Source organism: Salvelinus alpinus, chromosome 9 (assembly GCF_045679555.1).
Source record: "Salvelinus alpinus chromosome 9, SLU_Salpinus.1, whole genome shotgun sequence".
NCBI classification, from domain to species: domain Eukaryota; kingdom Metazoa; phylum Chordata; class Actinopteri; order Salmoniformes; family Salmonidae; genus Salvelinus; species Salvelinus alpinus.
The window spans coordinates 85,012,905-85,029,000 of record NC_092094.1 but is presented as its reverse complement, the minus strand read 5'-3'; the positions used below and the strand labels follow the sequence as shown (position 1 = coordinate 85,029,000).

The window sequence follows — 16,096 nt, the reverse complement described above, 5'->3', positions numbered from 1 at the left end:
GAGTACGGGCAGACACCGTGTTACGCAGTAGAGCGCATGGTGTCTCCTGTACGTGTGCACAGCCCGGTGCGGTACATACCAGCTCCTCGTATCGGCCGGGCCAGATTGAGTATTGAGCCGGATGTCATGAAGCCGGCCCTACATATCTGGCCACCAGTACGTCTCCTCGGGCCGGCTTACATGGCACCAGCCTTACGCATGGTGTCCCCGGTTCGCCTACATAGCCCGGTGCGGGTTATTCCACCTCCCCGCACTGGTCAGGCGACGGGGAGCATACAACCAGGTAAGGTTGGGCAGGCTCAGTGCTCAAGGGAGCCAGTACGCCTGCACGGTCCGGTATTTCCGGCGCCACCTCCTCGCTCCAGGCCAGTACCACCAGTGCCTACACCACGCACCAGGCTTCCAGTGCGTCTCCAGAGCCCTGTTCCTCCTCCACGCACTCTCTCTGTGGTGCGTGTCTCCAACCCAGTGCCTCCAGTTCCGGCACCACGCATCAAGCCTCCTGTGCGTCGCCAGAGCCCTGTACGCACTGATCCTTCTCCCCGTACTCGCCCTGATGTGCGTGCCCTCAGCCCGGTACCACCAGTGCCGGTACCACGCACCAGGCCTATAGTACGCTTTGAGAGTCCAGTGTGCCCTGTTGCTGCTCCCCGCACTAGCCTGAAGGTGCGTGTCTTTAGCCCGGTACCTCCAGTTCCGGCACCACGCACCAGGCCTACAGTGCGTCTCAGCCGGCCAGAGTCTGCCGTCTGCCCAGCGGCGCCTAAACTGCCCGTCTGCCCAACGGCGCTTGAACTGTCCGTCTGCCCAATGCCATCTGAACTGTCCGTCTGCCAAGCGCCGCATGAACTGCCCGTCTGTATTGAGCCTTCAAAGCCGCCCGTCGGTACTGAGCCTTCAAAGCCGCTCGTCTACCATGAGCCTGCAAAGCCGCCCGTCTGCCATGAGCCTACAGAGCCTTCCGCCAGACAGGAGCCGCTAGAGCCTTCCGCCAGACAGGAGCCGCTAGAGCCTTCCGCCAGACAGGAGCCGCATGAGCCTTCCGCCAGACAGGAGCAGCCAAAGCCTTCCGCCAGACAGGATCAGCCAGAGCCTTCCACCAGACAGGATCAGCCAGAGCCTTCCGCCAGACAGGATCAGCCAGAGCCTTCCGCCAGACAGGATCAGCCAGAGCCTTCCGCCAGACAGGATCAGCCAGAGCCTTCCGCCAGACAGGATCAGCCAGAGCCTTCCGCCAGACAGGATCAGCCAGAGCCGTCAGCGAGCCATGACCAGCCAGAGCCGTCATCCAGCCATGACCAGCCAGAGCCGTCATCCAGCCATGACCAGCCAGAGCCGTCATCCAGTCATGACCAGCCAGAGCCGTCATCCAGCCATGACCAGCCAGAGCCGTCATCCAGCATTAAGCCATCATCCAGCCAGGATCCGCCAGAGCCAGCCAGCCAGGATCCGCCAGTCATTCTGGTGTTGCCCCTCATTCTGGTGTTGCCCCTCATTCTGGTGTTGCCCCTCATTCCGGTGTTGCCCCTCATTCCGGTGCTGCTCCTTATCCTGGTGATGCCCCTTAATTTAGGTGGGGTTATTTGGAGGGTGGTCATTGTGAGGGGGATAAAGAAGCGGGGATTTATTATGGTGGGATGGGAATCACGCCCAGAGCCTGAGCCGCCACCGTGGACAGATGCCCACCCAGACCCTCCCCTAGACTTTTGGTGGTGCGTCCGGAGTTCGCACCTTGAGGGGGGGGTTCTGTCACGTTCCTGACCTGTTTTATGTTATTTTTGTATGTGTTTAGTTGGTCAGGGCGTGAGTTGGGGTGGGCATTCTATGTTTTGTGTTTCTATGTTTAGGTCACTTGTAATTAGCCTTATATGGTTCTCAATCAGGGACAGGTGTTTGACGTTTTCCTCTGATTGAGAACCATATATAGGTTGGCTGTTCACACTGTTTGTTTGTGGGTGATTGTCTTCCGTGTCTGTGTCTATGCACCACACGGGACTGTTTCGGTTTGTTCGTTCGTTAGTTGTAGTCTGTACCTGTTCGTGCGTTCTTCATGTTATATGTAAGTTCTCATGTTTTAGGTCAGTCTACGTCGTTTTGTAATTTTCCAAGTGTTTTTCGTGTTCGTCTTCGTCTTTAAATAAATTCATGATGTATTCACAACCCGCTGCATTTTGGTCCTCCGATCCTTCTCTCCTCTCCTCGTCCGAGGAGGAGGAAGATCTAGACACCCGTTACACCAGTGACAGCCAGGTTATCCTGGTGCTTGTGTGCAGAATGTCAGGAGATATTGGGAGGACTTGCATGTTTGGTGGTTTCTGTGCTCCCTGCTTATGACTTTGTAATATCTCTTGTATCTCTGTAATGTCTCCTGATGTTGAACAGAGAGATTCTGAACCATCTTCAGCCAAGGCCTGACTGCCACAGGAAAATGAAAGGCACTTAAGAGGAAGTGTGTGTGTCAGGCGTCTGCTGTCACGATAACAGATGATTCATAGTTATGAAAGCTGGACATTCCTCTTCATTCACATTGTTTGGACATATTTAGCTGACCGCAGCGAACCACTGACAGCTATTATCCTCCCTATCTGATTTATTCTGGTCCACAACAGGAAGGAAGCCATTTCTGTGATGATCAGTTAGTAGGGGGGGGACAATAGGCTATGGATATTTATAATATATACAGTGCCTTCAGAAAGTACTCATAACCCTTCAATTATTCCTCATTTTGTTGTGTTACAGCCTGAATTCAAAATTGATGAAAAAATGAATAATTCACACCCATCTACACACAATACCCCTTAATGACAAAGTTTTTTTTTGAAATGTTTCCAAATGTATTGAAAATAAAATACAGAAACATCTTATTTACATACAGTAGCAGTCAAAAGTTTGGACACACCTACTCATTCAAGGGTTTTTCTTTATTTGTACTACTTTCTATATTGTAGAACAATAGTGAAAACATCAAAACTATGAAATAACACATATGGAATCATGTAGTAACCAAAACAGTGTTAAACATATTTGAGATTCTTCAAAGTAGCCACCCTTTCCCTTGATGGCAGCTTTGTACAATCTTGGAATTCTCTCAACCAGCTTCATGAGGAATGCTTTTCTAACATTCTTGAAGGAGTTCCCACATATGCTGAGCACTTGTTGGGTGCTTTTCCTTCATTCTGCGGTCCAACTCATCCCAAACCATCTCAATTGGATTGAGGTCGGGTGATTGTGGAGGCCAGGTCATCTGATGCAGCACTCCTTCACTCTCCTTCTAGTTCAAATAGCCCTTACACAGCCTGGAGGTGTGTTTTGGGTCACTGTCCTGTTAAAAAACAAATGAGAGTTCCACTAAGTGCAAACCAAATGGAATGGCGTATCGCTGCAGAATGCTGTGGTAGCCATGCTGGTTAAGTGTGCCTTGAATTCTAAATAAATCACAAACAGTGTCACCAGCAAAGCACCCCCACACCATCACACCTCCTCCTCCATGCTACTACTCCGCGTCTCACAGAGACAAAGCGGTTGGAACAAAAAATCAGACCAAAGGACACATTTCCACCGGTCTAATCTCCATTGCTCGTTTTTCTTGGCCCAAGCAAGTCTCTTCTTCTTATTGGTGTCATTTAGTAGTGGTTTCTTGCAGCAATTCGACCATAAAGGCCTGATTCACCCAGTCTCCTCTGAACAGTTGATGTTGAGATGTGTCTGTTACTTGAACTCTGAAGCATTTATTTGGGCTGCAATTTGAGGCTGGTAAGTCTGATGAACGTATTCTCTGCAGCAGAGGTAACTCTGGGTCTTCCTTTCCTGTGGCGGTCATCATGAGAGACAGTTTTTTTTGACTGCACTTGAAGAAACTTTGAAATATTTCGCATTGATTGACCTTCATGTCTTAAAGTAATGATGGACTGTCATTTCTCTTTGCTTATTTGAGCTGTTCTTGCTTTAATATTGACTTTTACCAAATAGGACTATCTTCTGTATACCACCCCTACCTTGTCATAGCACAACTGATTGGCTCAAACGTATTAAGAAGGAAAGACATTCCAGGTGACTACCTCATGAAGCTGGTTGAGAGAATACCAAGAGTGTGCAAAGCTGTCATCAAGGCAAAGGGTGGCTACTTTAAAGAATCTCAAATATATTTGGATTTGTTTAACACTTTTTGGGATACTACAGTACATGATTCCAAAATGTGTTATTTCATAGCTTTGATGTCTTCACTATTATTCTACAATGTAGAAAATAGTAAAAATAAAGAAACTCTGGAATGAGTATGTGTTTCCAAACTTTTGAATGGTACTGTGAGTATTCACACCCCTGAGTTAATACATGTTAGAATCACCTTTGTCAGCGATTACAGCTGTGAGTCTTTCTGGGTAAGTCTCTAAGAGCTTTTCACACCTGGATTGTACAATATTTGCACATTATTCTCTTAATATTCCTGTCAAGCTCTGTCAAGCTCTGTCAAGTTGGTTGTTGATCATTGCTAGACAGCCATTTAAGTCTTGCCATAGATTTTCAAGCCGATTTAAGTAAAAACTGTAACCAGGCCACTCAGGAACATTCAATGTTGTCTTGATATATTTGGCCTTGTGTTTTTGGTTATTATCCTGCTGAAAGGTGGATTTGTCTCCCAGTGTCTGTTGGAAAGCAGACTCAACCAGGTTTTCCTCTAGGACTTTGCCTGTGCTTAGCTCTATTCCTTTTCTTTTTATCCCCAAAAATCTCCCTAGTCTTTGCCGATGACAAACATACCGAGTCAATGTGTGGGGGTACAGGTTAGTGGAGGTAATTGAGGTAATTAGTACATGTACTTACAGTAGGGATAAAGTGACTATGAGTAGCAGCAGTGTAAAAAAAGGAGGGGGGGGGGGGGCAATGCAAATAGTCCGGGTAGCCATTAGCTGTTCAGCAGTCTTATGGCTTGGGGGTAGAAGCTGTTAAGAAGCCTTTTGGACCTAGACTTGGCACTCCGGTAGCACTTGCCATGCGGTAGTAGAGAGAACAGTCTATGACTAGGGTGGCTGGAGTCTTTGGCCATTTTTAGGGCCTTCCTCTGACACCGCCTGTTATAGAGGTCCTGGTTGACTGGAAGTTTGGCCCCAGTGATGTACTGAGCCATACGCACTACCCTCTGTAGCGCCTTGCGGTCGGAAGGCCGAGTAGTTGCCATACCAGGCGGTGATGCAACCAATCAGGATGCTCTCGATGGTGAAGCTGTAGAACTTTTTGAGGATCTGAAGACCCATGCCAAATCTTTTTAGTCTCCTGAGCGGGAATAGGCGTTGTCGGGCCCTCTTCACGACTGTCTTGGTGTGTTTGCATCATGATAGTTTGTTGGTGATGTGGACACCAAGGAACTTGAAGCGCTCAACCTGCTCCACTACAGCCCCGTGGATGAGAATGGGGGCGTGCTCGGTGGTGATAATTGCGTTGTTTGCTCTATAACCTGTTAGTTAATTTGCCTTGCGACCATGATATATAGGCATAAGGCTGAGGCAATAAGAAGACACAGTGGCAGAATAAATTCAACCACACTTTTGTTTCATCACAAAACCGGAGAGCAACCTCTGTCTGGTGAATTCCACAAAGCATATTGCATGTAACAAACAGTTATATGACCTAGGCTACAGCATGGTCAAGCAAGTTCATGTTTCCAACATTTTTGGACTACTAAACAACTATTGATATAGAACCACAGAGTTACCACATGTCACAAAGACAACAGGAGCTGCTTCCACTTTTCCAGAACCATTTCAACTTCATCAAATCACCTATGTTGAGTCTAATACAGTGACAACTAAAAGATACCATGTATGAATTTATGGTTGGATCAGAATCGCTGTTATAATCATTGGCCTGTACAGAGAATTAAGTAAAATCACAAGTCCAAATACCTATCTCCAACCATGGCTAATTTAGGAAAGGGACAATTTTAGCTAGCTAGCTAGTCATCGGAGGACAACACAATGACCTATTTCTCTTGATGTGATGTGATTTGGAGTGAAGCCAAATCCAACTGGCTTCACTCCAAACTGGCTTCACTGGCTTTTTTTTGGTGCGCCAGGACCATTCAGATTTGAACTCACTCAGTTTAGCTCAACGCTAATTGATTATTATTTTATAAAAAATTGTATCAAGGGAGGCCAAATGCTCGCTGGCTTCCCTTGCATTCAATGTTACAGGCTACAAAAATGACCAGACAGTATCAGATAGATGGTCCGTGTGCTCCCTCTCCGGCCTCTAGGTCACCTGTCACCATCGTTATGCGCACCTGCACGTTTTCAGACTCACCTGGACTCCAGCACCTCCCTGATTACCTACCCTATACAGTATATGTCACTCCCTTTGGTTCCTTCCCCAGGCGTTATTGTTTCTGTTCCTGTGTCAGTTCTGTGCGTTGTTTGTGTTTCTTATTTTTGTATTATGTTGTGCTTATTTATTAAAACACTCACTCCCTGAACTTGCTTCCCGACTCTCAGCGCACATCGTTACCGATGGCTTACACATACAGCGACAGAGAGGCGCTGTATCGCTCGCTCGGATGCAAGATACAGTACATTCAGCTTTTTGCGAATTTAAGGAAAATTATGAAAACACAGAGAGACAAAAGATGAATTATTTTGTTTTTTAATTTTTAATTTTTGGGGGAAGCCTGGCTTCCCTTGGCATCCATGAATACACACCACTGCTGGGTGTTTTGATATACCATCCAAAGTGTAATTAATAACTTCCCCATGTTCAAAGGGATATTCAATGCCTGCTTTTTTTTTAGCCATCTACCAATAGGTGCCCTTCTTAGCGAGGCATTGGTAAACCTCCCTGGTCTTTGTGGTTGAATCTGTGTTTGAAATTCACTGCTCGACCGAGGGACCTTATAGATAATTGTATGTGTGGGGTACTGAGATTAGGTAGTCATTCAAAAATCATGTTAAACACTATTATTGCACACAAAGTGAGTCCGTGCAACTTATAATGTGACTTGTTACTCCTGCACTTATTTAGGCTTGCCATACCAAAGGGGTTGAATACTTACTGACTCAATACATTTTTTATTAATTTGTAAAAATGTCAATAACATAATTACACTTTGACATTATTGTGTGTAGACCAGTGCCCCAAAAATCTCTATGTAATCTATTTTAAATTCAGGCTGTAACACACACAAAAATGGAAAAAGTCAAGGGGTGTGAATACTTTCTGAATGCACTTTATATAAAGACTTTGACAACTTTTTCTCAGAAAGTTCTCCCATGAAATCAGAATGAACCAATATAAATACAACAACACACGGAATGCAACTTGACTTTAATGTATTAGCTAGTTAATAAAAATGATCAGTCACAATCAATGTTCCCTCTAACTATTTTGGTCACTGAGCAAATTTCAGGTCTGCTGAAACTTTAACGTTGTGAAAATTCTGTGTAACTTCTGGCTTGCGTTTACTGTCAACACTGAGGGTACCCACTTTAAGTTAGTTTTAACAGTGGGTTACTGTAGGTTAATGTGGCTATTTGATCATAATGTAGGCCGACCATAAAACATTTTTTACCCCAATTGGTAGATACAGTCTAGTCCCATCGTTGCAACTCTCCTACGGACTTGGGAGAGGCAAAGGTCAAGAGCCAGGCGTCCTCCGAAACTGCCAAGCCACACTGCTTACTTAACCCGGAAGCCAGCCGCACCAATGTGTCAGAGGAAACACTGTCCAGCTGGCCACCTCATGCAGGCACCCGGCCCTCCACAAGGAGTCGCATGAGCGCGATGGGACAAGGAAATCCCAGCCAGCCAAACCCTGTGTCAAGATGACACTGGGTTGATTGTGCACTGCCTCATGGTTGGCTGTGACACAGCCTGGGATTGAACCCAGGTCTGGATTGAACCCAGAGATTGAACCCAGCGGCCTTAGACCGCTGCGCCACTCGGAAGGCCTAATATTTTTACATGAAAATAGCTGTTTTATCATTCAGCCTACAGTAGCCAATGTGTGGTGTTCAATGTAGGCCTACATTCCATGAGACTTCAGAAAAAAACATGCAGGGCTTGACATTAACCTGTTTATCCACTTGTCCTTCAGACAAGGAGATGACTGAAAATGTTGTTGTGTTGTTTGATGCAAGAAACCACTTTACAAAATAAATTACTACAAAGAATCAGACAGATTATGCTACCCTCTGCCTATTGGTTACTTAGCTTATTCAAGCCTGTCTCAAAATACAACACTGCCCGTTTAAGACAACAACAAACAATTATAGTGTTAACTAAAGGGGGAAACTAAAGGTGAAACCTCTAGAAAGTTGAGTGAAGTTCAATCTTGTGCTTCTCTGCGAGCTCTGATATTTCTTCTGCGGTGGCAGTCCCAGGGGAACTGCGTGTCCACACATCACACGGAGCTTAGAGGGGAACAGTGGTCACAATATAGAAATAAAAATAGAAACCCCCGGGTGCAGAATGCATTATTAAAACTTAGTCACTGAACCTGTTCGACCTAGCAAGCTTGCAAGCTAACGTCGGCGTGTGTTTGAGCTCAATGGAGGCACAAGGAATTATTCAGCAAATGAATGGGAAAACACACTGTTACTCGAGGTACCATAGCAAGCTCCCAGATACAATAATTCCAAGACCGATGCCTGTCTTTGTAGCCTTTGATCACATGGAACTACATTGACAATTTTTAATTGGCTGATCCTCAAACGAATGTTTGCAAGTATGGTCGAGGTGTTTCTAATATGTTTTCTTTTGTATATACCGTATATATATATATATTTTTTTTAATTGCGATTTTGTCTCATCGCTGCAACTTCCCAACAGGCTCGGGAGAGGCAAAGGTTGAGTCATGTGTCCTCTGAAACATGACCTGCCTAACCGCGCTTCTTAACACCTTCCCACTTAACCCGGAAGCCAGCCGCACCAATGTGTAAGAGGAAACACCTTTTACCTGATGACTGAAGTCAGCTTGCAGGCCCGCCACAAGGAGTCACTAGACCACAATGAGCCAAGTAAAGCCACCCCTCCCCCCCGGCCAAACCCTTCCCTAACCTGGATGACGCTGGGCCAATTGTGTACCGCCCAATGGGACTCCCGGTCACAGCTGGTTGTGACACAGCCTGGGATCGAACCCGGGTCTGTAGTGACACCTCAAGAACCTCAGGAGGCCTCTAATAGATGGTTTTAACAGGGTTTTAAACAGACCTCAGATTTACTCTATCTGACTGTCCTTTGTCTCTTTGCTCGTGTGCCGTTATTTTCCATTGTAGGCAATGGTAACTGTTGGACCAGCATTGTTACACACACACAGTAGTTGGATGGATAACCAGACAGTGTATCAAAATACTTGTCATCAGGTACTCATCACAGACAATCAGCCTGTGAAACGCAACACTGGTGTAGATGACAGAATGAGGAAGCAAGTTGTTCGTCGCCTGTCTGTCCAATGGTCCTGCTGGAGGATATTTGAACAAATAGAGGTTTCTCTTCCTGAGCTCATGCGATGGAGTCACCCAGAGGTTTTGTGTTATTCCAGCCCAATGAGAAACGCATACTGTTTATCATTGGACGATGGGAAAAATCAAGACAGAGGGGGAAGCCGCCAACGGGAAAATAAATAGAGAGCTGAATCTTACACCACAGGAAACAGGTTTTGAACCTAAACAGTTGGGCACCGAGAGGAATGTGGTATATAAGAGACTCTGGATCTGGTGTTTGTCAAAGAGAGTTTTCCATTGAAAGAATCACAAAAAAACTGCTCTTTCTGCAAGATGTCTCCGTCTCCTTGCAATTCCAACCTTAACCACCAGAGGACATAGCTGTACTGGCGTAAAGTCAGGCCAATACCTTTAGCGTGTTACTGTATGACACTCTCTTTTCCAAGAACTATAACTGTCCAAGACAAGCATATAATATGTGTAGCTTCTGGCAGTGCAGTAGATCTTCCAAGTCCATATATACTGTCTGAGATGGCTGGAAAGCATTTTATTTGTCTGAAATAAATGATCCTGTCCAGGTGCTTTTTTAAAACGTTAAGTTCTTGTCTGTTTTATTTTGCAGAGTACTCCCTCACCCAGCACAAACAGCACAACTGGAGGTAAGAATCTTTTCTGCATTTTTACTGCACAAATGAGATAATGTTGATCATATATATTTCAAAGCAACATACATTTCCTGATTTATGTGTGAGTGTTCTGTAGACAAGAGTAGCTAGCCTACAGGTGATGCTGAATATCCATTTTTGTTTCACAGAAATTGTTTTTCTGGGATACTAATACCACTGATGTCCTGCTCACTGTTGTACTGTATGGCAAAAGAGAGCTTTTTTTTCATGAGCATGGCCTTATTTCTATTACAGCATATTGGATGACTGTCATTCACATTCCATTCACCCAGTGTAATGTGACAGCAATAGGGTTAAGCTACAACATGATACTCAAATTTTCCCTATACCCATCATGAAGTTTCTACAACCCAGCCTATGAATGAAATTACAATGTAGGTGCACACAGGTTGAGAGAAAATTGAGGTGACAGACAGTGACACATGGACAGACAGTGACACATTCAATACAGTCTTGCATCTAGCTGATCTAGGGTGTAATCATTAGTCCAACAATTGTAAACAAGCGTTTCTATTGGACAAATTCAGGTATGTTTATCTCTGTTGTTCCGTTTGCTTCCGTTTAAGAATTTTTTTTCAACAGAATCGGCGGAATGAATACACCCCTGATCACGCGTAAACACAGTTCACTTTCATAGCAACCACGTTTGATTCCTTTTCACATATATGTGCTCTCCTCCTCTCACCTTTTCCCTTCGCTTATGGACTTCAATGCACAACACATCAGCTGTATGTGACCAGGTGAAAAAAAACTTTCCAAACTATATCATAACCGCTACACACAGCCTACATCGTTGTCACGATATTAGCTAAAGTAACATCATAGTCAGCATAGCTAATAGAACTAATGTGTTAGTAAACCCGCTACAATCATACCGTAACGTTACAGTGTACAGTCAGTAAGCAGTTTTACACAAACCCTGGCGGGCCCCGGGGGCAATAAATTAGTAAAACCAAAAGCTTACCTTGACTTGGAAGAGTTCCAGTGTTGTGTTGGATAGCCAGCTAGCTAACATAGCATCCCTCTGTTTGAGCAGAGTGTTTGATAAACTAGCTAAGAAAGTGAAACTGAAAGTGAAAAAAAGGATGAAATCGCTCTCCCTCTCTCTCTCTCTCTCTCTCTCTCTCTCTCTCTCTCTCTGTCTTGCTTCTCCTTAATTTTGGAAGAAATGAATTTGTTCAAAACTGTTCAACTATTGTCTTTCTCTCTCTTTGAGTCAACTTCTCACCACATTTTATGCACTGCAGTGCTAGCTAGCTGTAGCTTAAGCTTTCAGTACTAGATTCATTCTCTGATCCTTTTGATTGGGTGGACAACATGTCAGTTCATGCTGTAAGAGCTCTGATAGGTTGGAGGACATCCTCCGGAAGTTGTCATAATTACTGTTTAAGTCTATGGAAGGGGGTGAGAACCATGAGCCTCCTAGGTTTTGTATTGAAGTCAATGTACCCAGAGGAGGAGGGAAGCTAGCTGTCCATCTATGCAGCTTGTGTTGCTGACAGACAGACAGATTGGTGAAAGAGAGGCTGACTCTCACTGTTTTTACAGTCTACATCCTCCTGCCGTAAACCATGGGGTGCTTTCCCTCCTCTTCCTCACATGCTGCATAGCCATTTAGTACAGTGAGATATTTCCATGTTGAAATACACAAAGTACTACAACACTCTCTGTAGCTTGTTTTCTCTGAACACTCGGAATCAGAATTGATTCATCTATTAGCAGCTTAATTATAGATATGGTTGAAAGGCATTAATGAATGATCCTTGATTGCGGTGGAGGATGTCAGGTCCGTTAATAAGCTCTGAGGGTTGAGGTTTCAGGGTTGAAGGGGTAAGTGAGGACAAGCAGCTAGGGATTACAGGGGCTGCTGAATGAGGTACTGGGGACACCCTTAAACCCCTTTGACACACTTCCTCTCACATCCTCTCTCCGCACTATATTGTAAATCACTGCAACAACAGTGAAAAAGAAAAGGAATGTGTGACTTAATGTAATGAGCACCTATAACCTGTTGGGAGGATTGAGACAACATCTCCTTCACCCCTCCCTGGCCTGGCTCCCCCTGACCTGTCTGCTTTTATAAACAGCTGTTGTGGTGCCGGGCTCCATGCGGTGACCCCAGGGTCAGCCAGATCCCAGAGGTGCCTGGGGGGGCAGCTCAGCTCAGCTCTGCTCCAGGCAGGTTCTGTTCATGGAAAACAATTTCCAGTGTTTGTTTTCTCTTTCCTCTCTGTTTGTTCGGGCAGAGTTGGTCCTTGTTTTTCCTTTACTGACGATATTATGGGTACACTTTCACACATATGCTCCCACAGGAAAGCTCGTATTACACAACATTTTTTCTTAAAAATGAAAACCAGGATAGACACCAAGCATATCAGAGTTTCTTTTTATGTTTCAGCATCTACACTTGATGAGTGTCCTAAATCTTTTTGAAACGATCTGCAGATGGCTCTGTTTTTTGCCCTAGTGGTTGTGATAACATAGACAGTGAGTACAGTACATTATGGAGAAAAAACAGTAAGGCAGACTGGGAAATATTAAGAAAGGATGTTGTGCCATCTCAGAATTAAGCTGACAGACAACACACACACACACAAACCTCAGCCGGTTGGTGTAAAACTCTGCTCGTTGAATTGCACAGTGTGACAGATGATATGAGACTAGGCTAATGAGGCACACTGTAATTGTGCAAGTGTGCGTCTCTATCGGCTGAAGTGTTGAAACGGGTAATCCCCTCTACGTGCAGGTTCAGCACCAGCCATCACACCAGCCATCTCTCCTCCAGTCCAGATCCATCAGGCTGGGGAGCTGCCAGGAGGCATGGGTGGATGTGATTGGGGCATCCAGGGAACTGTACAATGGCTTTATGAGGCTATATGTCCTGTGATGGACAGCTGTCTCACTTCCTCTCCTCTCCTCTCTCCTCTTCCCCAGTATTAATGTTCCAGGATGTGTGGGGCCGTAGTTTCTGCCGGACCATAGAGAAGCTGGTGGAGGTGGTCCAAGAGTACCCTGGGGAGGTGGAGCACATCTACAGCCCCTCCTGTGTGCCCCTGGTGCGCTGCGCTGGTTGCTGTGGCGATGAGAACCTGGAGTGTCATCCTACTCGGACCTCTAATGTCACCATGCAGGTAAAAGGACACATCCCTTCTGAGGATGGCTGCCATGTAGTGAGGTCGTCAGTGTATTTGATATTTGTATGCCAAGACAAGGAAAAAGTCTTTTTTCTACTTTGTCCCCTGCAACTTGTTCAACAACCTGTTCATTCTCAGCTGTTGAAAATCAAGCCAGCGGAGCAGGGTCAAGAATACGTTGAGATGACTTTTGTGGAGCACCAGACATGTGAATGTAGGTAAGAGAAAAAAATACTTTCTGCTTTGGTAGTATGTGTTTGGTCACTGTAAACCAGCTGCATTGTAATATGATATGACTGATTTTTATATAATTAATCAGTGGTGTTCATATTTCATTCCTAGAATCAGGAAGGCTGTGGTGAAAAGTGAAAGGTGAGCATATCAATTGCCATAATGTCCATTGTAAAGTTAGAGAGTGGGACAGAAATGTTGCTGTCTCTATAATACTTGATAGTTGAGCTCATATCACTGATAATTTCTGCAGAAGGAGACAGAGAGGGAGAGGAAAGAAAAGAAAGGAGAGACAGAGAGCGAAAGCTTGTGACAGGTGAGTAATGACGTCTGGAAAATGTAGCAAAATATTTGTCCATCGACCATACATTACATCTTTCTATGTGAAGTAAAAATGCCCCACATGTTAATGTATCATCTATCTCGTTTGTGTCCAAGGTGTCAGCCACCTCGCAGATAACTGCAGTAGCAGCCCTACACCTGTTGCAACCGGCATCTCTATTTATTCCCTGCCCAGCGCTAACAGTATCAAGAGTCTTCAAAACAAACACATCAATACTGTGTGTCTCCATGCACCTAGAGACTCAAGCAGCTGGGTTGTTATGGTGACAGGCCCTCTTGCTGTAGGGGAGTGTTTCTAACTTAGGTTCCACAGGAAGCACATGTTGCTTGGTGAAAAAAATACCTTGGTGACAACTGACCTGACAGACATTTATGTGAAGCAGTGCAATTGAAGATCAAACATTTAAAGGTTTTACATTTAAAATCATGATGGATATATTTTGCATAATTACATGATTATTATTGTTTAGTGTTGTTTATTTTATTGCTGTGGTTATTTTAGCTGCTTATCCCATTTAACATGAATAGGCCTATTTATGAATAAATGTTCCATTCATGAAATTGCAATGTTGTTTCATTAAATCTTTAGGACTAACCGACTAACCAAATACTTGGGGTCCTCTCATGGCAAGTCGGTTCATTAGTAGACTAGCAACTCCTTTCCCAAACTGAATGAGTTATATTTTACTTTTTGTGTTGTGGTATAAAACATTGTACTGTCATACATGGTCTATGGACTAGTACAGTCAGTGAGTTTTCAGCCTTATGTGGAGGAGACTAGGACGTACTAAGTGCTCAGGAGCCCCTGCAGCAGCAACAGGGCTATACTAGTAGAATATCACCCTCCAGTGGTTACAAATGGCATTTTCAGAGTAATTATTTTAAAATAAGTTTGTTTAGGATGAAGTATAGAATTATATTATTGATATAATAGGTACAGTTATGTCCATCATAATTTTTTCATAGGACAAGGTGTTGGTGTACTTTTATGGAATTAAATAGAAATATCATAAAATAACCACAAAATCAACTTACATGTAGGCTATGCAATATACTGTAACATACACATTGTATTTTTCATCTTAGTGTTAAAAAAATCAGACAACAAGTCACTGGCCATGTAACATAATAATCAATAACTCCAAAGCAAGTTGACCTACAAGTAGACCTACACTGCAAGTAGACCTACACCCCAGTATCAATTTAAGGAGCTGCGTTAGAAAGAGCTGAGTTAAACCAACTTAAGCTATGAACAATCATGGAACTTGAACTGACTGGTTGCTGTGAAAATGGCTAATTGGACCATATAAACTCTGTTAACATTTTAACTTGGTGATCAAGACACTCAGACTAGGTGTGTTCCTTGTTTCTCTATTTCATTTATAGGCCTATAACTTCTGCTGTCATTTCTGTTTCATGACTTACGGCGTTATTGTGTTTTTTTCATACTACTTTGTGTTTCTGATTCTTTCACAGCTGAACCAAATATTAAAATGAGTTGCTGCTCTTAGAGTTTCAATGTTTCTATTCCCATCTGTCATCCACTCACCTCAAGTCATTTTACAATCTACACACTAATCGAGTACACTACCACATTGCCCGCCACCTGTGGTGGGTCTGTTTTCAACATGACTTTCATATTGGCCTTTTTGTGTATTATCTGTTGAATAAAGCAGTGGGTTGATGTACAGAACTATGAATGACATTTTACACTTAAGAGTAGACAATTGTTTTATCATTTGTGCTTGTTGTGTATTTATTAGACAGCTTGAAGACTAAGATCTTCAGTGTCCTTGAATATGACTAAGAACAAATTTGTTCGGGAGAAGTGCATGCCTATTTTATCTCAAAAATAAAATACAATCTGTGATGTTGTAATCAAATATGATAAAGGATATGCCCAAACATCTGAGTGAGTATTATATATTGTAAATATATATAGATATATTATATCTGTGAAGAGTGTGCAACAGTTAATAAAGAAATATATAATTGTCTTATGTGGCTCAAATATCATAATTTTTGTGAGAAACCATTTGTTGGGAGGGTGGTGTGTGTACGTGCGTGTGAGTGAGAAAGAGAGATGTTGATAACAGCTCAATCTGTTTTGGATTATACCTACCGGTATACAGGATAATAATGGCACAGACAGTTCCATATTATATTACACATCGCATTTATGATGTTAATTTTGGTTCTGATCAAGCCATATCGTTTGCAAAATACATCGCTCTGGTCGCAATGCCAATGTTGTACACCAATAGGAACGCTTGAA

General features: G+C 43.8%; 1 protein-coding gene across 2 annotated transcripts in view; it reads left to right on the top strand.

Annotated features, from left to right (window-relative positions):
- Positions 1–15,817, top strand: part of pgfb (placental growth factor b) — a 33,980-nt gene extending 18,163 nt beyond the window's left edge. Inside the window, exons 2-7 of one of the 2 annotated variants that reach the window (XM_071327602.1) lie at positions 10,051–10,087; positions 13,049–13,245; positions 13,387–13,466; positions 13,591–13,620; positions 13,733–13,795; positions 13,918–15,817. In XM_071327602.1, the coding sequence (XP_071183703.1) occupies positions 10,051–10,087; positions 13,049–13,245; positions 13,387–13,466; positions 13,591–13,620; positions 13,733–13,795; positions 13,918–13,939 (429 nt within the window). In that variant the 3' untranslated portion in view covers positions 13,940–15,817. The remainder of the gene's footprint in view (positions 1–10,050; positions 10,088–13,048; positions 13,246–13,386; positions 13,467–13,590; positions 13,621–13,732; positions 13,796–13,917) is intronic. The other variant, XM_071327603.1, reaches the window with a different exon arrangement.
- Positions 15,818–16,096: the final 279 nt, after the last annotated feature.